General features: G+C 40.6%; 1 protein-coding gene across 1 annotated transcript; it reads right to left on the bottom strand.

The window, feature by feature from the left end:
- Positions 1-3,202: 3,202 nt before the first annotated feature.
- Positions 3,203-24,235, bottom strand: LOC137150524 (protein SSUH2 homolog). The gene is made up of 13 exons (XM_067544483.1): positions 24,213-24,235; positions 20,922-20,980; positions 18,098-18,202; positions 17,604-17,685; positions 16,441-16,570; positions 15,474-15,534; positions 13,260-13,384; positions 11,897-11,959; positions 9,304-9,389; positions 8,450-8,542; positions 6,042-6,147; positions 5,082-5,189; positions 3,203-3,343 (listed from the first exon to the last, which is right to left on the bottom strand). Exons 1-13 carry the CDS (start codon positions 24,233-24,235, stop codon positions 3,203-3,205), a joined length of 1,182 nt encoding a protein of 393 aa, XP_067400584.1.
- Positions 24,236-24,342: the final 107 nt, after the last annotated feature.

Below are 24,342 nucleotides of genomic sequence, written 5' to 3'. Positions count from 1 at the left end.
TGAGCTACCCATCTTACCAGCGGCCATGGGAGGTAACAGGGAAACGTCAGTGTCCTAAAGCTGCTGTTTATAGAATTTCACAAATGCAAGTATGATGCAGGAATGATTGAATGAGACACTCAGATACTATGGCAGCATTGCCAACACTTGGATTTTATTGCAAGTCTTGTCATATTTGATGTTTTACTTAAAGCCCCAGCTCCAGGAGACATGCAAAGAGGTGCAAATCTCAGCATTCTTTTTATTTTTTAAATGAAAATTTCCACCCCTGATGGTTGCAGAGAAAAGCTTGGAAACATGAACCTGGTGCCCCTTAAAGATTCGAAAACCTGAAGGCAAATAAAAAAACCTCAAAAGTATTTATTTTTTTAAATTTCTTTATTTTGGACTCATGAATTGTGAACGTTTGGGTTTGGCAGTAATGGGGATGGATATGGCACAAATGCTTAGATAAATAATTAGCATTTGAAAGGAAAGCACCTCTGCCAGTTGTTTCCTTTATGCTTTATTCCTTACAGAGTTTGGATGTTCAGCAATTTAAAATTTACGTCATCTTTCCAGTGCGAAGCAAATCATGTAATCAGTAAGATTTTGCCATTGCTTATATTAGGGCTGTGAGGTAGAGGTGGTTCGAACATTTTTTGTCCACTGAAATTTTCGATCAAAATGAAAAAACTTCCATTTCCATCCAAATTTTCCATGGAAATTGTCAACGTTTCATCTGAAAATGGGAGTTGGCTTTGTAGTTTGCTCTTTGTGTCCCCATTTTCTCCTGCGTACCATGATCTGCAGCTGGACTACATCTCCCACCCGTGCGCCATTGGCAGGGATTCCATGTTACACAGGTTTCCCCTTTTGATAGGGGAGACCGTGAGGTATTATGGGAGATGTAGTTCTGCTGCGAATCCCAGCACATTGAATGAGAACACGAGACCCAAACTACTACTTCTACGAAGCACTAAAGCTCCCATTTTTGGCCCCAAACTTTTGGTTTTTGACCAAAATATTTTGACACCAACCAAAAATTTCCATGGAAAGCAGATACACGCTGAAAAAAAAAACCTGTTTAATCAAAACCCCAATTTTCTGTCAAAAGCAGTTTGCCAGAAAAATTTTGCTCAGCCTACTGTGAGGGGTTTGTTGGGCTTTATGTTGCCCCTCCTGAAGGGACTCCAAAACCATACCCGTCCCGCACTGGTGTCCCTAGAAGAAAATCTTGCCAAACCAGACTAGTCTGGGATGTTGAGTGTTAATTTCCAGCCAGGGTTCAAGGGTCACTCAGGGAAGCACTATGAGCTGGAGTCATTTAGATACTGCTGATCCTGTTTAGGCTCAAGACCTTAAAAGAAGGGTGCTCCTATCAGTGGAGGGAGACGTGAGAGGCTTATGCTGACCAGAGAAAGGATTTCTGCTGTATGAAATGTCCCAGACCTGAAAAGGAGCTCTGTGTAAGCTTGAAAGCTTGTCTCTCTCACCGGCAGAAGTTGGGTCAATAAAAGATATGACCTCATCCCCCTTGTCTCTATTACAGCCTGGGATAAACACAGCTACAACAACACTGCATACTATAATTGCTTGTGTCAGGTAGCTTGCGCTGGTAACTGCACCCAATTACACAACAACGCAGACTACAATGGCTATGGAGTGCTATCATAGTTACTAATCTCGTGACCTTTAGTGTTGGCATTTATCTACTTTTCCTACTCCCCACCTCTCTCTCTCTCTCAATTTCTACCTCTGACATAGTCTACATCAAAGGTCTTGGGTCTGAAAAGGATGAAGTTTAACTACACACGAGTTGGTTTCAAAGACAAATCACTTCTCGTGCTGCTCTAGGGCCTGATTCTGATGTCACTTACCCAAAGTTGCTGTCACCCTATGCCTGGAGTTACTCTTGCTCTATACCTCGGTCGATGACAACAGTGCAGGCAGTGACGACAGTGCAGTGTGCTGTAACTATATGATTTGCACCCCAGCAGGAGCTGGCCTGCAGCCTGTTGGGAATACCATTCCGGTAATAATTTGCTGCTTGGAGATAACATCTAATAGAAAACATGAAGCTAAGGGAGAAAGGCCTGATTATAACCAGTCTGTGAGGCGCGTTTGCCATTCCACCACTCATTTAGAGCAGGGGGAGAGGGGAGATATCATCATCCTCAAACAAGAAAGCTCAGCTGCAATGTTTATTTTATTAATTAAGGGTCTAGCCTGTGCCTGCAAGACACAAAGGAATTCATGTTCCCGGCTGTGCCGTGCTGCTGCTTTAAGCAGAGGGCTAACAGAAACCTTCTGGATCTCTCAGTGTAAGGGTCTTCCTTAAACCTTAATTTTTTTACCAGACCACCCTAGTGAGGAGCCTCCTGAATCCTCCTGTAATTGACTCCGCTGGTGCTGGCAGTGTGGTTTGAACCCAAGTCCTACAGAGCTAAACGCATAAGATGCCGGCAGTTGAGCTAGAGGAGTAACTTCTGCAGCCAAAGCTGTAGTAGACTCGTGGCTGTTGTGTGGCTCAGTCACTACAGGGGACACAAAGACCCACATTCCCCTTGTGTAGGTTACACATGGACATGTGCTAACATCACTGCCCATCCCTCTCCTAACCAGTCTCATCCCCCACTTTCTTGTGAAGAATGGAACACACATCTGTTGCTCCTAACCCTGAGAGCTATTGCAGAGTAATGGTGTATTTGGAAAACTACAGACCACATCCCTTCATTTCAAACCCTGTAAGAAAGCTACCTGAAGCTGCTTACACTTCCATCATTTGGAATATGCATTTCACACATAGGAATTTAAAGGATACGTTTAGGAAGCTAAATATCTCAATGCAAAGCTATGTAGAACAAAACCAAAAGCTTTGAATTCAAATCTCCGTCATACAATATATTAGCAATGTCTCAATCTTCATTGTCACGAATGGCTTCCTTCATCTCCACAAACAGAGCGGGAGGGGAGGGAAGTACAACCGAAGTGTTCTGCTGTTTAATGTAAGCACGTATGACCTGCATGAACTGCTATTGCACCGATAAAGAGGCATCCATCACCCATGTGGTACTGCTGTGGGTGAAGATCTTTATATCTGCTGTCCAGTGGGAGCTGGAAAGGAAGGAGTTGTTCAGTTTGTTAAGAAGATAAATAATTCCAGATCTGCTGTGCTGCCCGATGGTGTGATTCTCAGCAGAACTTCGGACCTATCTGTGAATCACATGACTGAACAGCAGCACTTTGCTGGGTAGTCCTCTGCATACACTTTATTCTCGTTTCCAAAGACATAGAAGGAATAGACTTTTCCTCTCCATTCATATTCCACCTTGGTGAGTGGAATCAGCTCAATGGTTTGTTTCTGGAAAAGACGAAGGAAATGTATGACTATATCTGATCCGAACCCTAAAGACAGAGTTTGGGGGTCAGATTCTGCTGCCCTTGCTCATCTTGAGGAACCCCTTACTCACAAATAGCCTCTTTCACTTCACTGGGATTGCTTGTGGGATAAACTGCTACTCAGTGTGAGCAAGGGGATCACAACTTGGCCCTTATTTAGTTTAAGGAGCCTGATCCAAAGCCCATAGAAGACAATCAGGGTCTTTCCACTGACTTTATTGGACTGTGGATCAGGACCTGGGTGAGCATGGGTTGACATGAGAACGCCTGTTGAACTATTTGTGTGAAAAACTGTTCACCAATGTGACTCATAAGCTGGCCTTTACCAAGACACACGGGAACAGATTCTGATCCTCTTGGGGGAATGCTACTTGCCGAGTACGATGCTACACAAAGTGAGTATGGATGGCAAAGTCTAGCCTATCTGTGCGTATTGTTTCACTCATCTCAGAATTTCTATGGTGATGATGAATTCTTGGAATGGTTTTTGTTCCTTGTCCAAGTATCCTTTGACCACACCATATTTACACCTTTCTTGTACACACCAAGACTGAGCTTAATAAGTTTATGGAGGGGATGGTAGGATGGGACAGCCTAATTTGGCAATTGACTGATCTTTGACTACTAGCAGTAAATATGCCCAATGGCATATGTTGGGATGTTAGATGGGGTGGGTTCTGAGTTACTACAGAGAATTCTTTCCAGTGTCTGTCTGGTGAGTCTTGCCCACATGCTCAGGGTTTAGATGATTGCCATATTTGGGGTCAGGCAGGAATTTCCCCCAGGGCAGATTGGCAGAGACCCTGAGGGTTTTTCACCCTCCTCTGCGGCATGGGGTACGGGTCACTTGCTGGTGGATTCACTGTACCTTGAAGTCTTTAAACCGTTATTTCAGGAGTTGAGTAACTTAGTCATAGGTTAGGAGTCTATTACAGGAGTAGGTAGGTGAGGTTCTGTGGTCTGGGCTGTGCAGGAGGTCAGACTAGATGATAATGGTCCCTTCTGACCTTAAAATCTCTGAGTACACCATGATATTTTGGGGTAGTAGACTTTACTGTGCCACTCAAATTTACACCACTCAAATTATTGCATTCCCAAGTGGCTGTCAAGCAACCTATTCAAACTTACTGTCCCCCAGCTGAATCTCCTTTTATAAAAAAAAAATACCTTGGGGACTGAATACATCACTTATACTGATTTTACATGAGCGGATTTTCATTGATTTTTGACAGATTTACTCCCAAGCAAAGTCAGATCAGAATCGTGCAGATGATCTGGTAAACATGTGACAAGATGCAACCTCCCTGGCATATGGTAAGTTAGTAGCAGCTAGGTCTCCCACAGGTGCTGCAGGGAGGCACCGTAAAACAGCTGCTCTGCCTCCAAGAACAGGAAAGGAGAGACTGACTGGCAGAAAGCTGGTTTCTGAATGTGGGACTGTAGGTCTAAGTTAAGATTCCTTGAACTGGGGGAATATTTTGCATGTTGATGTTTCTGAGTGGCTTTCATTTTCTGTGATTACATTGCACAGTTCTCCTTGAGGAAGGGGAACTGACTATGATTTTGCTGTGTTGTTTCACCAGTTTACACCTGTAAATTACATATGATGGAGATTGGCGACTCAAGGATAATATTGTCCCCCAGTTGCCTCCCATTTATTGGGGTAATGAGCTAACATCTGTTTGGTGCATTTTACTCACCTGTCTCAATATATGACTATTCGATGCTAACTGCATCTGGTGTTGCGCAATGCATGATTCTGAACCCCGATCAATCGTTGGCTCAGGAAAATTCACTATAGGATACACCTGTGAAAATAAAGACAGAGTCCAAAATGCAGTTTTAGCATGCATTATTATGGGTAATTAGTACAGAACTGTAGTACCCTGGGTACATTTTAATTTTAGCTCATTGCAGAGAAAGCATGTACAACGTCTATGCCCTCCTAAGCATGTATTTGAGTGGAAGTTGGCAAAATGTCAGTGCTCCAAGTTATGATCAGTTTTAATATAATTTTAAATAGAGTGGCCCAGATCCTGCCCCATGCAGCTGCACCTCACATCCCCAACACAAAGTTGACCTACAGCTGGCTAGGTGAGGCACAGGAGAATGATTGCAGATTCTCAGGTGACACAGAGCCACCTTATTGGCTCCTGCACATCTTCCTGAAGCTGAGGTAGAGGGGCATCAACAACCTCCCTAGAGAATTCCTTTCCCTGTTTTGTGCCGTAACAAAAACTGGACCCAAGCTGCAAAGTCCCTCCGTGGATGCAAACTTTCCCCAAATTCCTTGTCGTTCAGATCCAGGCTTCTGGTTCCGGCCTGTCTCTCTTATTGCTCAGCTTCAAGTATTGATAGCTATTACCAGTGTTTCACTTAGCTGTAAAACGTCAGCCATGATGATATAGCGATGGCTGTTAACAACTCTGTGTGTACAGTCATTGGAAAATTGCTGTCACATTTTTACTGATACGTAGTGAAACCCTCCTATAGAAATTATACATTTATCAGAAAATGTATGGTTATTACATTTACTTTTTTGTCCCTTTAAAATTACTTGGTGATTAGTTAGAAAGTTAGTTCATGAACATGTCAGTGTGCTCTGCAGTTTCAGTGGATTTCAGATAAAATAATTTTAACACAACTGCGTAATTATTTACCACTTGATTTTCATCACTAAATATTTCCTTCCCAGCGGCTTCCTGCAGGTGATAAATAGGAAACCCAGAATTCTTCTCAACGACATATTCAGCAATGTTGTTCTTCCTGTTAGGAAAATGGGGGAACATGATGGTTTCTATTTCTCTTTCTAAAAAGTAGGATTGCTATGATTTGTTTTATACGCCGAAGCCCCCTAGTATTCAACACATTTTACAAGCCCTGGGCCAAAATCAGACCTTGGGATGCACGTAGGATTACAGTAGAAAAGCCACAGCTGGAAGGGGAGTCATGAAGGACAACTTTTATCCCCCAAAGTCTGCCAGGTTCAAGCCTTTATAGCTAGAGGACATTCTAAGCAGGGTTCTAGTTATGTGGTTCACATGATTAAGCACATATGTTCCCTATTATATCACCACCTGCAGCCTACTCCTTTCCTTGGCCTGAATAAACTATGTGAGAAGAGAATTCCAGGGCCACAGTCAGTCCCAGGTCTACCTTAATCTGCCCTTGCATTAATTAATGTGTGTCCCTATGCAAGCTAAAAACAATGAGGGCCTTCATTTGGCCTAAGATTTACAGAGGTGGCTTCTTCCTTCACTTAAATTCAGCCACTTGTGGGATATGAGAGGCACCTTTAAGCAGGACACAGCAACGTTAAACAGATCAGAATTTAAAGTGAAGATGATGGTTCTGACTCTCATTTACACAATTGAGAGTCCTTTACACTTTAGTGGCAGTGTCAAGTGGGTGTATATTACATTTAGACTCACTTTAAGACCCTCTTGCTAGTGCAATTAGGGGTCATGGTGTAAATAAGAATCAGGCCCACTTTGGCTCACTTAAACTACAAGAAAAGGAAGTGAGGTGAAATGTAGTTACTCAGAATTCTGTCCGGGCATTGAGCTCAGGTGCTCTAGCTAAACATACTGAAAGCGTTTTAACAAGCACTTCAGAGAGGTAGCCGTGTTAGTCTGTATACAGCAAAAACAACTTGAGTTCTGCAGCACATTAAAGACTAACAATTTTAATTTCAGTAGACATAAGCTTTCGTGAGCCTCAGCTCACTTCCTCAGATGCAGTTGGTAGAAATGATACAGCAAAATAGGAAACAGAGAAAATATATAGAAGGCAACATTTACACATCCAAGGGCATAGATAACAATGGGGAAGCCGGGTACTTGAGGCTTGATGACAGCCATTGAGTAGGAGGTGAGAATGGGTCATCAGAGCAAATTACTCCTTGTAATGAGGGGCTCATTCACCTGCACATCCACTAATGTTATATATGCCATCATGTGCCAGCAATGCCCCACTGCCACGTACATTGGCCAAACTGGACTATCACTACACAAAAGGATAAATGGACACAAATCAGACATAAAAAATAATAACATCCATAAACCAGTCAGAAAACACTTCAATCTCCAAGAGCACTCTGTCGCTGACCTGGAAGTTGCTGTACTTCTCCAAAAAAAAACTTCAAAAACAGACTTGAAAGAGAAACTGCTGAGTTAGAAATTATCTGCAAACTTGACACATTCAAACTGGGTTTAAACAGGGTTTTGGAATGGCTATCTCATTACAAGAAGTAATTTGCTCTGATGACCCATTCTCACCTCCTACTCAATAGTTGTCATCAAGCCTCAAGTACCCGGCTTCCCCATTGTTATCTATGCCCTTGGATATGTAAATGTTTCCTTCTATATATTTTCTATGTTTCCTGTTTTGCTGTATCATTTCTACCAACTGCATCTGAGGAAGTGAGCTGAGGCTCATGAAAGATTATGCCTACTGAAATTAAAATTGTTAGTGTTTAAAGTGCTACAGAACTCGAGTTGTTTTAACAAGCACTAATGCTCAGGACCTTGGTTTCCTATTTAATCCAAAAGTTTTAATAATTTAGTGGAACTCTCCAGGTCTCTGAATATTTGTGTGCCAGCATGGACTCTGTTAATGTCACTATCACACTATTTAACTAAAATTAGATATCAGTGACTTCTGAAACTTACAAATTTATACTTCCCACTGGTGAAAGGTGGATTTCAATGCCAGTCTTCCTTTCAAATCTACATGTAAAATATCAGTTTCTAAGGATTTTTTTAAATACTTCTGTTAAATGATATCACTGTCGCTGGGAGCTCTGATCTCATGTTTGAGCTATAAACTTTAAAATGTTGGGCCACATCATTGGCTGGTGGAAATCAGCATAGCACCACTGAAGTCGGTACTCCTAACCATGGCACAGTATTTAACAGGAGTGACCTCAACAGATCTACCCTCATTTACACCAGTTGAGGATCTGGCTCAGTGTTATGTCTTAGTAACATCAGCATGCTTGAGAATGGCTAACAACTGTCCATACTCTACTGTCTAACAACAAATCCATGTTCATTTGATTTCAACTTACCAAGTGATTGTAAGTTCAGAATGATATAGCAAGAGGCCTTTTCCATAGCAACGGATGCATTGCCACCAACCATAACCATGACAGTTTGAGCAGCTATGGAAGAAAAACAACATGTATGCATTCACTTTAGAGACACATGCCTGCTTTATGTGACGCGAAGTCCTGACTCCTCACCCTTTATACCACTCTCATTTTCTTGCAGAAAATTGGATAGGTTCAGTATGCTGTCTAAATTCAGTGGGTTCACCAGTCTGCCTGTGTGTGATCTAATGAGACACGAAGGAGTGCGAAAAACAGTTGTCTGACTTGTCTATTTAACTTGTAAGCTCTTCAACCCAGTGATTGTCTCTTACTATGCATTTCTACAATGTGAGTGAGGCACAATGGGTCTCCAGATCTCTGCTGGGTCCACTGGGTGCTAAAATGATATAATTAATTAATAACAACCTGTATAAAATGGATATAAAACACCATTTTACACCCACTTTGTATTCATTTGCCACTGGTTTAAATGATATCAGGCAGTGAAGGATCAAGCACACTGCTTCTGCTTAATAACACCTACAGCACCTTCTAGGTGTGTTGTGAGGATTAGTAAATGTTTGCAAAATGCTTTGCAGGCTTTGAATGTAAGGTGCAAATGTTTGTTATTATAAATGGAAAGATTCCTATTGACTCCAATGGAGATTGAATTGGATCTGTAATTTGGTTGAGTTCTTATTTAACTGGCACCATTTCACTCATCCCCTTTTCAAAGACCATGGAGGAAGTGATATCCTAATAAAAAGAGATCTGTTAAACTAAACCTATGAAAGAAATACAAATTGCTATCTGGTATTTTAGCTTTTTCTTACCGTCTCTTTCCTGAACCTGAGCAAAATAAACAACTCTGATTGGATGTGTCTTGCCAGCCAGTCCCGCTACAAGCTGTGCATCTTCTCTATATTTAAAAAGGCAAAAATAAAGAAAAGTAAAGGATTTTTTTTTCTCTGACAAGAATTTGATCGTCTAACTTTTCATTTTGTCAGGTCCATATTCTCAACAACAAACGTACATACAAGTATCTGGAGGTCAGAGCAGGGTAACCTACGTGGACAGCTCACTCTTTTATTCCATCCCATGCATGGTGCACAGAAGAAATAGAAATGCAGAAATCATGCTGCAAGGGCACCAATGATGAAATTCATCCCTGTGCAGAGAATCCACACAAGGTCCATGTGCCACGCTAGTCCAATTTAAATCCTAGTTCTGAGGGCTTAAATGGGATTAAAGTAGTGAACAGGCCTCAGGCTGGCTTTCTACACAGGGATGAATTTCTCCTCTAATGCAGATTATTCCGCAAGGATTCCATATCCAGCAGGGTGTTCAACTGCAGATGACCTAATACTCCTGTTTATGTAAGTGACATAACTTCATTAATATTACTATGTAACAATTACATACATTTGTCTGTTAAACGAGATGGGTATATACTGTTAAATGAGATGGGCATGATTCATGATCAAGTTGAATCCCCAATTGCGTAGGGATAAGCACATCCTTGATCCACTCTATTGTTTTTGCTTTTCTCTATGCTAGCTGACATTTTAGCAAGAACTTTTCATAACACATTTTCTGTGTTTGAAGATGGCAGCAGAGTCTGTTCACTTTCAAATTTTGCCGTGCTCACCTGAACACGACTCACTAGCACCTGTAGATTCCAGAATTAGGACTGCAAACTAAAGGCAAGAGATTTCAGCAATACCTGTTCTTCCTTCCTTGTTATCGATAAGGTCAGTGCTAATGCAGTTATCCAGTCCTGTGAGCTGATATTTGTGAAAGTAGCCCTTACCACCTACAGGACCTGTTTTTCTCCTATAAGTTGCATCCTCTGGAAACTGAAGTTCTTTTTCAGAGGCACTGTCATATAACTCAGCATTGACTGATATATGAAAGTGAATGGTTACTGAGTCACCATCCTTAATTAGTTCTTTAGCTTCTTTGATGAACTGCCAGGCAGTATCAGAGTTGGTGCTAGATCAGCTATGAACAGCTGACCACAAGGAACACAATCAAAACAAAGGCCGCCAATCAGCCAGCGTATTACAATGAATTCTGGTTACTAATGAACTGGGCCAGAACAAACTGATGAAAAGCTCGACTTCCTATTACCTGTTTTCGGAGTCATCCAACTAGGTCTTACAATAAAAAAAAAAAAAACTTGCATGCCTCTGACAGTGACTTAGCTATTGTCATATATATGGTTTAGCTATTGGAGAAGGATAATTCCCTACCGACAACTGCTGTGATGTGGACCTCGTTGACAGCTATATACCACAGAATAGAAGTTCTATTCAATTTTTTTACCAATTTCTTATCCTAAATTTGTGTTGGAGAGCCTGGGAAAACCTTTGAGGGGACTTGTGCTAAACCACTTATACTGATATCTCTAGTGGCTCCAGATGGGCCAGCTATTGCCCTTCTCTTTGTGGTTGATTAAATACTGAAATGTTTACAAAGAAAGCAACTCAGTTGGCGATCACCTCTTTATTAACTGCTACCAAAATCTCAGTATCATAGTAGTGTAGAGGCATAAGAGCGTCTCATAATGTCATCTTGTTCTGTATTATAATCACTCACCAACTGTGATATTTGCATTTCTGTTTCCCCCTTTTATTATATCTGGGCAGACAATATACAGTGAAACTAGTATAAGAAGCCACTCTTAGCAGTCATCCTTCATCTTGAAACCTTCCCAAATGTTCTGGGTACAAATCTGCTCCAACTTTATTAGAATGTCATTTCTGTTAAGGCTACCAATTTCTGTAATTCCTCTCAGTGTTCATTTAAAACAGGCTTCACTGTAGTTAGATTAAATCACTCCTTTATTAGTGAAAGTCCTAGATTTAAAGAGATGTCAGACTCATTTGTCAATATACATTGGAATCAAGTTTTTCTCAAATAACAAAGGGCCATGGAAAGATTCCCAGTGACGTCAATTGTCTTTTGCATCAGGCCCATAACCTTCCATTCTTTAGCTGTCATGCAGCCATTTACATCTCCTTCCTGACTTTGTCATGTCTCTTTGAGAGATTTGTCAAATGCTGGGAACAGCAGCCCCTTTTTTTGAAAGCTGAAGATATATGTTCCTTTCAAACTTATTAAAGTCCTAACTTTATCTGTTCCATCTATCTGAAAGAAAGAAAGAAAGAATGTGAATTGAATGTTCAACAGACACATAGGTGGGACCAGTTCCTACTAGTGACTATTGGTTTCAGATGACTTGATGTCATTTGCTTGTCAAGAGCTCAGAAAGAGAAAGAAGTTTGGCCCAAGTGGTTTTTATATACTTTTCAAAGTATTTTTGAAAAATAAATGGAAGTATTTTCTTCCTTAACTGTAGGATTTTACTGAACAGGAAATGATGACACACAAAAGAGAACTTGCAATAGTTGCATTATAACATACCTTTCCAGATCCATTACACGAGTGGCACCGATTCTTACCATGTCCTTGGCAATTAGGACAATCCTGAAACCAAAGCAAAAAAAAGTATAAGTAGCAGAGCTGTGGGTTGAAAGAGAAGTACAGCATCTCAAGGCCTCTGGCGTTACAGCCTCTGGGCAATCACTTTTTAACCTCAAGGAGTCCTCATTCTCACCTAAACCTCACCCTCTCTCCATATTACACATGTAGGTAAAGGAAGGCTTGCCTGAAACCCACTTGCAAAGAAACCTAAAATAACAAGTGCAGACAGGGATTCCATTGTGAAATTAAATTATCACATCACAGAGAGCTGAAAGGATAAGAACACTGTCATCCCTACACTGAAATACATATTCAGAGATCTTCTGTCCCTTTCCTAGTGGCAACATCAGGAAGCAGAGCCTCTATTTTCTTACCTATGTTATTGAATTCACACACAAAACCAGTTGGGTTGGCTTTTCTGTCTGGTTTTATTTGTTTTATTCCAGAAATAGTCTTGCTTTGTTTTGTTGGGTGGATACAAATCCTTTTTCATGGCAGCCTGCCCACTTGAAATGCACACTTCAGACTATCTGGAGCAGTAAAAGCAACTCCTTGCCAAAAACAAGGGCTAATTCTTTATCTAAAGCTATTAAAATAATATCTCATTATTTAAAGCAGCACAAACAATGCTACCTGCCAGAAACCTGAGTTATCTTTTCTTATCCTAAATCATGAGTGGAAGAAGCAATAAATATAATTATACTCCAAAACAGCTGTTGCAAATCGTAAAAATAATTGTTAGAATAGGTATATGTGCTGGATATTTAACCAAAAATGTAGAACTGAAATGGGATAGTACAGTGATTTTAAAATCAATATGTAATCAAGACTTCTGCATTTGGGATAACATGGTGCCTTTAACCAGGCTCCTGCTCCACTAAAGTCAATGGAAGTTTTGCCATTGATTTCAATGAGAGCAGGATCAAGCCCTGGAAGAGCAGACTTTGAGTTACATGCTGCTGGATTTAAGATTAGAAATATTTTCTATTAGGCGCTGAACTGGGACTTAAAAAACCTGGGTTCAGTCCTGGCTCTGCCACTGACTTCCTGTGTGATTTTAGGCAAGTTGCTTAATCTCTTTTTGTGCCTTGGTTGCCTATCTGTGCAATGGGATAATAACGTTGTCCTCCTCCCACCTTTTGTCTGTCTTGTCTAGTTAGATTGTCCCCTCTTTGGGGGCAGGACAGTCTCTTAATATGTGTATGTACAGTACCAAGCACAATAGGGACCTGATTTCAAGTGGACCACTCCTGCCACACAGTTAATGATGCTTTAAAAGTCTGAATGTTTGTGGGGGTTTTACCTGTACTGAATATGTATGGGGCACCGGAATGTGCATTTCACAGTCCGTAAACAGAGGAGGTGCATCGACCAGCATTGCCCATGGAGCTGGTGCTGGTGCAACGTCAGAAGAGTCCACAAATCCACCTGGAACAAAAGACTAAAGATCAGTCAGAAAACAGACTGGTGCATTAGGGAGGGCTACAGGTTAGTATGGACGGACAAAAAAAAATCTCAGGTATCCCCTTACACATGTGCTAGTGGAAGGTGCCAAAGTCGATGGCAGTGGAGAAAATTGATGTGAGCTGTTTATCCACGAAACAAATACAATTTAGTGGCAGTTCAGATCTCGGCCCATTATGTTCCACATCAGCCCCACCCCAGTTCTGCAGGGATCCTTCTTAGAGCTGACAGGTGCCAATTAGTACCTACTGGTGTCATGGTTCCTCTGAGGACAGCCCCCGTTCATGGGGCTGAGACCCGTCACCTCATTCAAGAAAGACTATTGAATCCATGAGCTGGGAAGGACTTTAGATCACTGCTAATCTGTGCTGGATTCAAGCCCAAAGCACACCAGAGCCACTGCGCGCCAGAGAGAACCACAGGAGGAGTCGTGCCTTAGGACTCTCTGGTCTGCAGTGCTCAGAAGGAACTTGGAAACTGTGCCCTCTTCCAGCATATTGCCGCCTGTTCTCTTCTCCGCTAGAGGCCTGTTCTCTAGGGCTGCGGCAGTGCAGACTCCCATTTGGAATCATTTTCCTGCAATTGTCTCTTGCCCTTTCGCAGGGGGATAGAAGGAAGCTCCGTGAACTTTCCCGTCGTGAGTCAGCCCATGCAGAAGCCAATCTGTTTTAATTAGATGAGAGCATTCTCCCCAGTAAGGTTACATATAACCATATAACCTTAGTGTATTCCATTCTCTTCTCTTTCTCTTTAGTCATACCCCTGGTCTCAAGACAGTCTTTTTTCCCCTTTTCTTTCCAAAGGCAGGAAGATGTTACAATCCATTTTACTCTGAGGTCAAAGTAAACCAGCTTCACAGTGCTTGAGCTGATGGGGAAGTTAATTGTATATCAGGAACTATAACTCCAGTGAGCAACTTCTGTTATGTTAACAAACTTGCATCTGTCAGAGGAAATTGAAGCAGAGGAACATGCTGTTTCCTGATCTGGACTTTTTTTCATTTCAAAAGACAATTAAAGTAGACGGTGGGAAAGGATCTAAATGAATCTGTTGCCCTGGCTTAAATTTAGCTTTTGTGAATAACCACAGGGCCTGATCCACAGCCCATTGAAGTCAATGCAAAGACTCCCATTCATTTATGGGGCTTTGGATCAGGCCCAGACCAACCCAGCCCAGAAGAATGAAAAATATTGGTGGCCACATACAGTGGACTGCTAAGAATTTAACTTTCTCTTAGCTCACACCCATGAGACATTCACCTTCCACTTCCCATTTTCCTCACTTTTCCTCCCCCTTTTACCTTCCACTCTCCTCCATCTCCCTTCTTCCACTCTTGTCTTCCCACTTTTCTTTTACTACCTCTGTTTCTTCCCCACTTCCTCTCCTTCTTTCTCCTCTCTGTACTTTTCCCTCTCCTTTTTCCTACTCTTCATTTTGCATGTTTATCTGATCTTCTTTCCCCATCGTCTACCCCTCTGCCTCTCTCTCCCTCTCTTTTTCAAAACATTACATGAAGAGAAATATTTTCCAATAGTTTTTAATTCCGGGATAACAGGATGAAGCTGGGGATTGGACTAAAATGTGGGAATGGGATGCCAAACACACCACCACTGATCTATTGCAGGAGCACCAGACTTAGCAGACTTAACTTGTTTCACTGTCCAAAATCCAAAGAGAAAACAAATGTCACAAAAGGTGATGGGCAAAGAAAGTTTGAAAAATGAATTACAATTTTTAAAACTTTCAGTCTCCACCAGTTTGGGCCGGATTCAAACTAGCCACCTAAACAGGTGAAAAGTTTAGTTATCAGTCCTGTTCTTTAGGCCCCTGAAATCATGCCTTAGGGGACCTCGAGTTGGATTCCAAAATTGAGGCATTCAGAATCAGTAGTCACTTTTGAAAACTTTGCCCCTTGTGATTTTGTTAGTTTATGTGCAGTTAAGGAGCACAGGGTCACTCCTTAAGTCCATAAATTCACTGAGATAGTCACTCCCTACCACAGGGCATTACATAGTGTTTGTTCTCTGCTAGGTAAGACCTGCGATTTGCTTACCATCATAAAGCTCGCTGATCAGGAATGTTTCTCTGGTTTCAGTGAAGGTTTGCAGACGATACTGATAAGACCAAACAAAAGTCAACTTTAATGTAAAGCTACTTCTCATTCTCTGCTAGAAGGTGAAGCAAATCTGGGCTCAATTCTGCTCCTGTTAAAATCAATGGCACAACCTCTATTGACTTCAAGGAGAGTAGAATTCCTGTATTAGGAATAAGAGTTGTTCTGATTTCAAGAGCAAGCGCTAGACAGAGCAATAAAATAGGGAAATTAATAAATGATTTCACCGTGGAGTAATAGCATGGTGAATGTTGTGTCTGGATGAGGCATAAGTAGTCCTGATGTCACCAAACCATCCTAGGATAAGTATGGGTGGGTGGGCGTGATCTGTGCTACAATACTAAAAGTCAAGGGTTTGAAACTTGGTCAAAACACACCTTGGGGGTTTTTGCATTAGCATAAGTCACTTCAGTATTTGTTTTCTTTGATTGCTGATGCCTAACCACAATACTGAGGGTAACACTCTCTCCTTCCAATCCGCAGCAGAGAAGTCTATGAGATCGAGAACTTATCTGACCAATTTTACATTTAGTGAAAAATTCTCTTCTCTGGGATGCACTTTAGATTCCCACAAACACACTGTAGCAGTCTCCATAGTATAACCTGAGAAAGCACCATACTCTGCAAAGAAAAATTTAATGGCCTATCTTAGCTGAAAATTGCCAAATTTTGGGGGGAAGGGGGATTGTGAAATGGGACTACTTTCAGATTGGTAACATGACAGAAGCTGAATTTTTGAGCATTTCAGATTTAGTTGTGAATATCTTGCCCATTCACTTATCCAGTTGTGATGGGTGTCTGTCTGAAATCATAGATCATTGCAGTTGGTACAGGAATAAGCCTATCAGCTAAGCCTGCCAGGCAATGCTAAATTTTGTCAGCTATTTTCAATACTACTTGTACTTACTCTGAATGTGTTGAGTGGAGTCAAGCTCTGGACAACCATATGTTTTGCAGGGGCAATCCTATAGCAGCACTTATTGGCTGTGTATTGTACTAAGGCTTCTCGGGCTACATGCTCGGAAATAGACAGACTGCTGGAAAAGGCAATAAAAAAAAGGCTTTGGTAGACACTGGACAATTCACTTTATCTCTTGAGATTGAGGAAGACGCTTCTTTATACAGTGAGGAAAAATATGTAAAATCATCAGCCACTATTTTCTTAAGTGACTAGCAATTTGGCATGCTCACTTTTAAGTGCCTCGCTAAAGACACATTTGAAAGGGTCTGATTTTCAGAAAGTGCTGAGCCCCTCTGAAAAATCAAATTGCTTTGAAATATCTTGTTGGGCACCGAACATTTGGGGTGCTTTAACTCGCTACTTACCTTTGAAAACCATGGTCATCATCTTACATTACAGTTGTTTGTAAAGCCTGGACTAATTTGACATTTGACATGTTTTGACTAATTTGACATGTTGACATTTGTGATTGCACATATGATCTTTTTAAAAAAAAAAAAAAAAAAATACCCCAAAACCATATAACTTCAGTAAAAGTCCAGATCAAATCCCTGAATCCCAAAACTCCTGAACATTGGAGCTGTAAAAAAAAAATCACATCTGATCAGACTCAGATTCAAATTCCCAAATGTATGTTCAGAATCAGTGTTTGAATCCAATAAAGCACAGAAATCAGTTCAAGCTCATACTCTGAAGCCAGATGCAAAATTTGGACCCAAGATTCTGATTCAATGTCACCTCTTTTCTCTACGCTCTTTCTAATTTTCTTTTCCAAGGTGAAAATGCATTGTTCTGTTTTAGAATATGTTTCTCTTCATAATGCTGCTTTTTTAAAGCAATATGTGCTAGGCTGTAGGAAAAGACAGGCAAAGGACAATTCTACTAGCTGCTAGTTAGAGGTACCTAGACTTCAAAAGGATTAGAATCAGGTCCAAAGTCATAGCAAGCAGTATCTATACAATATGATAGATCGTATCCAGCATTCACTTATCTAGGTAAATACGTCAATAAAACATGGAAATTCAGGCTGTGAATTTTACATCTTCAATAAACAGTTCAAAAAGCGTTTGCACTCTCAATCTGGAAGCAGTACCTAAAAGGCATCTTACCTCCAGTCCATCTGAAGTGGGATAGAATCATTGTGCTCTCCTTGGGGCAGCTGATCAGCTGGCGGAGGTAAACCTTCGTTTCCTACAGTGAAATAACAGCAAAGACGACTTGCTCACATTTAGTAACTTGCAGTGACATGGTTCAATTTTCCACTAGTTTAGAAAGATCCAGATGGTGAGTTAAGAACTCTGCCTATTATAATATAACTTGCTGGCTTTACTGTTATCTCATCTTCTTGCCCCTTCTGTTAATCCCATTGCCTTCACTGTTAACTCATCCTCCACTGCCTTTTATTAGTCTCATTCACCTGCTGCACTGTAACATAACCTAGATTTTGGCTGTCTTTTTACTGTGTATCTTTACAGGGCCTAGCACAATAAAGACCTTTTCCTTGTTTACTTTATAACACTATCTGCAACAGGTGGTTATTTATAAGAGACAGACATTACCCCGGACAAACAACCCTAATGTACATGTGGGAGATTGCACCAACCGTGGTTTCCTGTATCTTCCCCTTCATCTTCAGTGGGCCTGTCCATCAGCTCCAAGGGCAGTGTAGAGGGCCCTCCACTGGACAAGGAATAAGGAGCAAGGGCATCTACAACACATACATTTAAGAGAAGTGAATTCTGATAGGGATCTAAAAGTACATTCAGTAGAGTGTGAAAGTGCTTTGCAAGGAAACAGCCATTAATAATACAACAAAAACATCAAGAAGGGAGAGCATATGATGTAATTAACCCCAGTTTGAAGTAATGATGGGAAAGCTTCAGCAGAAAGTTCCGAGAAATACGCTGTTTTGATTAGACCTGGATTGGAAGTGATGTCATCACTACAACAGTGTGATGCCTGCAAATCAGTATATTGCACTTTCCCAATCAGTTTGGCCTACCGCAATGGTCCATATGGGTCACCAATAACCACATGTTACTGCAAAATGATTAGTCCAGATCTGAATTATGTACCATTCCAGAATTGAGTCTTTGGCTTGAAGAGTCCTCCTATGATGCATTAATCATAAATCACATGAACTGGGATACAAATGTGAACGGCCTAACAAATGACACAGAAGTAGATGGCGGTGGTATTGTGATGATGCAGAAGATGTGGATTAAGGGGCAGTATCAAAAATCCTGACTTTTAGGATAAGGGAGATCAGTCATATTGCATAAATAACAGGGTTGGTCTTTGAGTTACAAGATCTCCCCTTTCTGAACCACGTACAAACATAGTCTTTAAACATTCCCTTCCAGTGAATCTATGAAGTGTTAGATGTGGCCACAGGAAAGAATGTATATTCTGGCAGTAAAGACTCAGGGACGGAAATCTCAAAACAGTGAATGGGATCAAGCAAAATGAGGCAAAAGGCAGCACTGGAGCTATCTGTCTAATCTAATCTAATCTAATCTAATCTAATCTAATCTAATCTAATCTATCTATCTAGTAGCTAAGGGAGGAAGGCAATAATCTTTCATATGAATCCACTCTGGCAGATCTGTCAAGACAAAAGTGCTTAACAACCTAGAGAGTTTATAAAGTCAATTGCTAAACTAACCTATTTTCAGTAGCAAACAAACATGCTCAATGAATTAAGAGTAAATTAACTCAAAGAACAAAGTCCAATGAGAATAAAAAACAAACCCTGTTAATTTGTTTCAGAAAAATCTCTGCCATTTTCCTGAGTGCAAGAAGCAGATGTCACGTTTGTCCTACAAGCTCAGGAAGGCAATAATGTTCTCGTAAATATATAGGAAGTGTGCTGTAGTTTCCATACTCCTACATTTGAATGAAGCATTCTGTATGTACAGTATTTGTAGCACATGCCTGGCATATTATTGGTTTTGCTACCCTTTACTATTGGGAAACTTTAGGCTACATGGTTAGCCACAAAGCTAGGAAAGGAAAAGCCATTTTGTCGTTAAGGAACATGACTGTGAACATCTAGATTTTATTCTTTGCAACAGATTTTTTTCATGTACCCTGGGGAAAACCCTGTGCCTCAGTCTCTTCATTTGTAAAAATGGAGATAATTGTATTTACCTGCCCTCATCCACATTAATGTAAGACCATTGCAAAATCACCACACAATTTAGCACAGTTTAGCAGCCTTTGTTCAAAATAACTTCAGGCTGTGAGCAATGCAGAATGCCACAGGACTCTTCCTGGACTGGACTAGCAGAAATGCTGCAAACTAAGGACATAAGTGTATTGGCAGAGCTATGTGGGAGAAACATCTACAGCATCTGTCCTGTAACATGACTGCTTCAGTCTGATGCTATTAGTCACCCGCTTTCAGAAGCATTAAATTTTCTTACAAACTTTAAGTTAACTAAGTTAACCTGTTTGCACTGATGTCAGCCCCATGAAACCTTCCTGACATCAGTGGAGTTATATAGTGTATAATTCAGTGCACAATTTCGCCCTGAGTTAGTAACTAAAATAAGAGAATGGAACACATGCATTTTTGCTTGGTCTCACTTACCTGGCGTGTTGCATATGTGATAACTGTCTTTATCTTACATCCTCTGCTGTACGTTGAAGACTCCTAACCTATTGTGACTAAAAGTGAGTCAAGTCGACCAGGCTTGCACAGATAGTATAACTGTGTCTGTTGTTTCTCTTGTAGTATAACTGGATCTGTTGTTGTTGTAAAACTGATTTTCGCATAGTCAAAGAATGGGTAAATATTTGAATATGACTCCACCTTCTCTGACTAGCCCTTGAAAATGCAGCTCATGCCTGGTAAAGGACAGGGGACTTTTTAGAGGGGAATAAGCGTAACCATGTGGAGTTTCACAATGTGAGCTGCAATCATGACGAGCAACATGCCTGAGTAAAAGAAAAGCACTGACAGGCATGTGCTTTATGTACCTCTCAATCCTTCCTTCAGGTACGCAGCATTTGTCATTCAGGGAGACTCAAAGCCCTTGCAACATGCAGTGTCTCCATGTACTACGAACGTTATGCGCTCAGGTTATTCTTTTATGACATACCAGCTCAGTATGTGTGGAGATCAAGGGCAGGATGATGTCATTAAGAATGCTTCCAAAGACAAAAAAATCAAAATATGGTCTATATTAATTGTTACAGTTATTGCATAAGTTATCTGAAGCCCAATTTTGCTCTTATTGGAGTCAATGGGGTGGGACTATGGTCTTTTTTTTTGTCTTCCTCATATTTTAGATAGGATAACAAACAAAACTAAGGACAGGGGGTTGTTTAGTTCCTGGCCAATCTTGCTTGAAAACAGCCTGCTCAGTGGTTTAGATCTTATCTCAGGTAAACAGCTGCTGATTTACAACCACCATAGTTCATACCTTGTGCAACGGAGAGAGAAAGGAGATGTTCAGTTCCATAATTCACATGGCTTTCATTTCTGTTTGGAAGAATGCAAACAAAGAATATAATGAAACAAGCCCTGTGAAAGGAGAAGGGGGTGCACAGCAAGGTCATGATTCATTATGACGTAGGATTAGTGGTATTTGTTACCATTTTGCCCCTAGAAGTGGCCCCACCAGGACAAAGGTTGAGACACATTGGCAGAGAAATTTAGGAGAAACCTGTCCTGCCATTGCCTCTGCAGTGTTTCTTTGGTGTGTTACTTTGAGCTGTGAGAATATGGCCAATAAAAAAGTGCCCTGTTAATAGTCAATCATATTTTTAAACCAATCTGAATTTGTTTGCACCCCTTTTTCAAATACCTTAGTGAATTAGATAAGTGGTTAACTGGAATGGAAACAGAGTTGTTGTTTTTTTCTTAACATATAAATAAACAGAAGCCAGCTTCACCTCCTTTAAATGTTTCTTAACTACAACTACCATTGCAAGTGCTTGCATAATATTGAAATATTTTTCTCCTGTTAGCAATCTTGCTACAAAACTGTCACTAACCATTCATCAGATGCTAGTTCTCTTTTCAAGCCCTTAATCACTGAATTTTCCATATTAACTTAACTGGTTGCACAATTCACAATACAATGAGTGGATGAATGGAACACAGCACTCGCCAGCTTAAGCCTCTCCTATCCCTAGCATGTCCCCAATGCGGTGGGGCAGTGGGGTGGAATGGCACAGAAATGGCTATACACCGACTCTGCACAAACCAAAGATTCCCCCATGCCAGGGTAATCACCAATCGCCTGATAAAGCAATTTTACAGTCTCCTTGCCTTGACAAAGTGGTACAGAAACTGTATTGTGGCCAAAGGTCTAGCTTAGCGTGAATTAAAAATACAAGTCTCAATAATGGGGTCATCTGTGCAGGTCTTTAACCTGCTTTTTATCCCCTTTATAATTGTTCTGCTCTGTCCAGATACAATGAGAGAGATTCCCACCCTCTTTGTGGGGCTTTCACCCCATCACTCCTGTATGCTTTGCAGGAAGTTGTGCATCTTTATGTGAGCTGAGAATATGCTTCCTAAATTAAAATGCTTCTCTCTGATATTTTGGTTGGTGTCTTTGGTTCTCACCTGGGGCTGAATCATTTTATAGCAACTGAGAGCAATTATTTCAGTCTCTGCTTTGCACTGTTTAATTGGGGAAGTTTTCTAAAACAGAGAACGAGGGATAGGAGTGTTGTATGTGAAGGCCACGTTAAAACAAGCTCATAGCGTTTGATGGATGAAAACAAGAGAGATGAGGACCTGGATAGCAAAGGAGGTTTTTTATGAGATATGGGAATTTTCACCAGTAAATCAAATGCAGTCTAAGCCAGAAGTGACGGACATTGGTTGATTGCTGATTATCAGTAGTCAATAAAGATGATTTTGGGATCTCGGTCCAGTTCCAAGAGGTCAGGTGTCCACATCACATAAAAAATACATCACAATCAATGTGCTCAGCAGGGAAGGCAAGGACTGAATGGGAATGAAGAATGAACAACTCTCATATACCGAGAGGTAGTCTCCCCCTGACCAGGGTTTAGGGGCACAATAAGGATGTTTGCAGTGCCAGTGATCAAATTATATCTGGTCGAAAGATAAATAAATAACTTTAATGTCATCAGTCTGGAACTTTTTTAAAGAACTACAAATGTGGCTGAGATATAATATCTGGAGGTGGATCATGAATTTCCCAGCGTTTAAATGTGTTTCATATCCAAAGTTTTGGTTTGGCTTTACTTCAGCCAGAAACCTTCAAGCTATAGTTCAAAAGGCATAATGTACAGAGAAGGGCAGAATACACTAAGGCAACCTTTACAATACACTAAGCTATTTAGACTTCCCATTTTAATTCAAGGTGCCTCTTTCTTCCTTTTGTAGGCCACTCTTCCACTGATGTGCTGATATTTTTTAAACTTGAATCCAAAAGTGTAGAAACATTTATCACTAACCACCTAAGATTTTCCCTTTACTGTTTGCATTTAACAACGCAAGTATAATACGATGTATTAAACATATATTTGAATCTCTATTGTAAATTATAGAGAAACTTTACTAGATGCTTGAAGCAGACCTTACTTTGTAAACCAAAGGCTATAATGTTGTCATAAGTAGCTTACCCTTGATAATTCTTTATTTCTTAAGCATTTCTTTAACAATCTCCGTAAAAACCTCAACAAGAACACCCAAGGAAATAACATACCATCAAATAGCATAAAAAACTATTGATCTGAAAAAGGTCAAACCCTAGAATGTGTCTGAGGTTTTTTATATACACTGGATAAATTGCTCTCTGTGCCTGTTTAGAATTGTGCCAGATGTCTGATTTTAAAAAAGAAATCCAAACAAGGTTAAATATAAAAGGGTAAAGATTTCAAAATGGGCTGTAAAGGTAATACCATTGCTATGACTAACAGATCTAGTAGGCCAAATTTTTATCTCATTGACACCCGTGTCTTTTCTGAGTCACTTCCCAGAAGTCAACTGAGTTAGAGAGAACCTCGTGTTGTTAAACTTATGATGTGTGAATCTTAGAATGTTTATCCAAATATCTGAAAATGCTGTTCAGGAATTTTCCTAGCATTTCTGGTACTTCCTGCTTCCATCTGGACTAGAAACATTGCAAAAATGGCCTCTCAACACATCCCAAGCAGAAGCATGTAATACAGAGGGGAGCAGAGCTGAAAATAACTGGGAAAAGAAGTTAACTGGAACTTTATTTCAATCAGCTGGAAGAGAGCGTAGAGAGACAATTTAGCCTGTTGTGCCTCACTCGGGAAGGATTTGATTTATTCTGAGGAGCAAAAACTAGGAGTTTTTGATGGAAACAAACTGTAACTGACTCATATACATATCATGGGATGAAGACATCTTTACACAACATAAAAAAGGCAACACTGAGAATACTGACATTCATTAGAACCTTTCAGTGTTGGAGGAAAAGCTCCTGACTTAGCAATAGCATTAACTGAAAGGAAATTGTTTAATTTTATAAACGTTACAGTTAACGTTTAAAAACCAACTGAGACATTTTTACAAATTCTCCCCAAATTTGTACTTTTATTTGGGTAAGAAAACAGTTTCATAGCTCTCTTATTCAGCAGCCCGCCTCTCTCTACATCACTATATTAAAAGCACAAGCTCTGACTGTACAATTCCATGATTCTCCCAACTGCAGAATGTCTACCCCTCTCCTGCAGAAAAATTAATTCTTAGTTCTTAAGCTCACCCGATCAGCAGCTCTTGCTCCATTGTTGTTGAAAGACACTGACTGCTGTTTGCTCAAGAAAGGACACTTCCTCTGCTGGTATGTAGCTCTCAAAAGGCCTCGCAGTTGGAGGAAGTTGCAATGTCTGTAC

The sequence above is a fragment of the Emydura macquarii genome, unplaced genomic scaffold (genome assembly GCF_026122565.2).
Source record: "Emydura macquarii macquarii isolate MOO-44397 ecotype Brisbane River unplaced genomic scaffold, CSIRO-AGI_Emac_v2 contig_968, whole genome shotgun sequence".
NCBI lineage: Eukaryota > Metazoa > Chordata > Testudines > Chelidae > Emydura > Emydura macquarii.
Note: the sequence above shows the minus strand (reverse complement) of the source record. Positions and strands in the feature narration are given on the sequence as shown.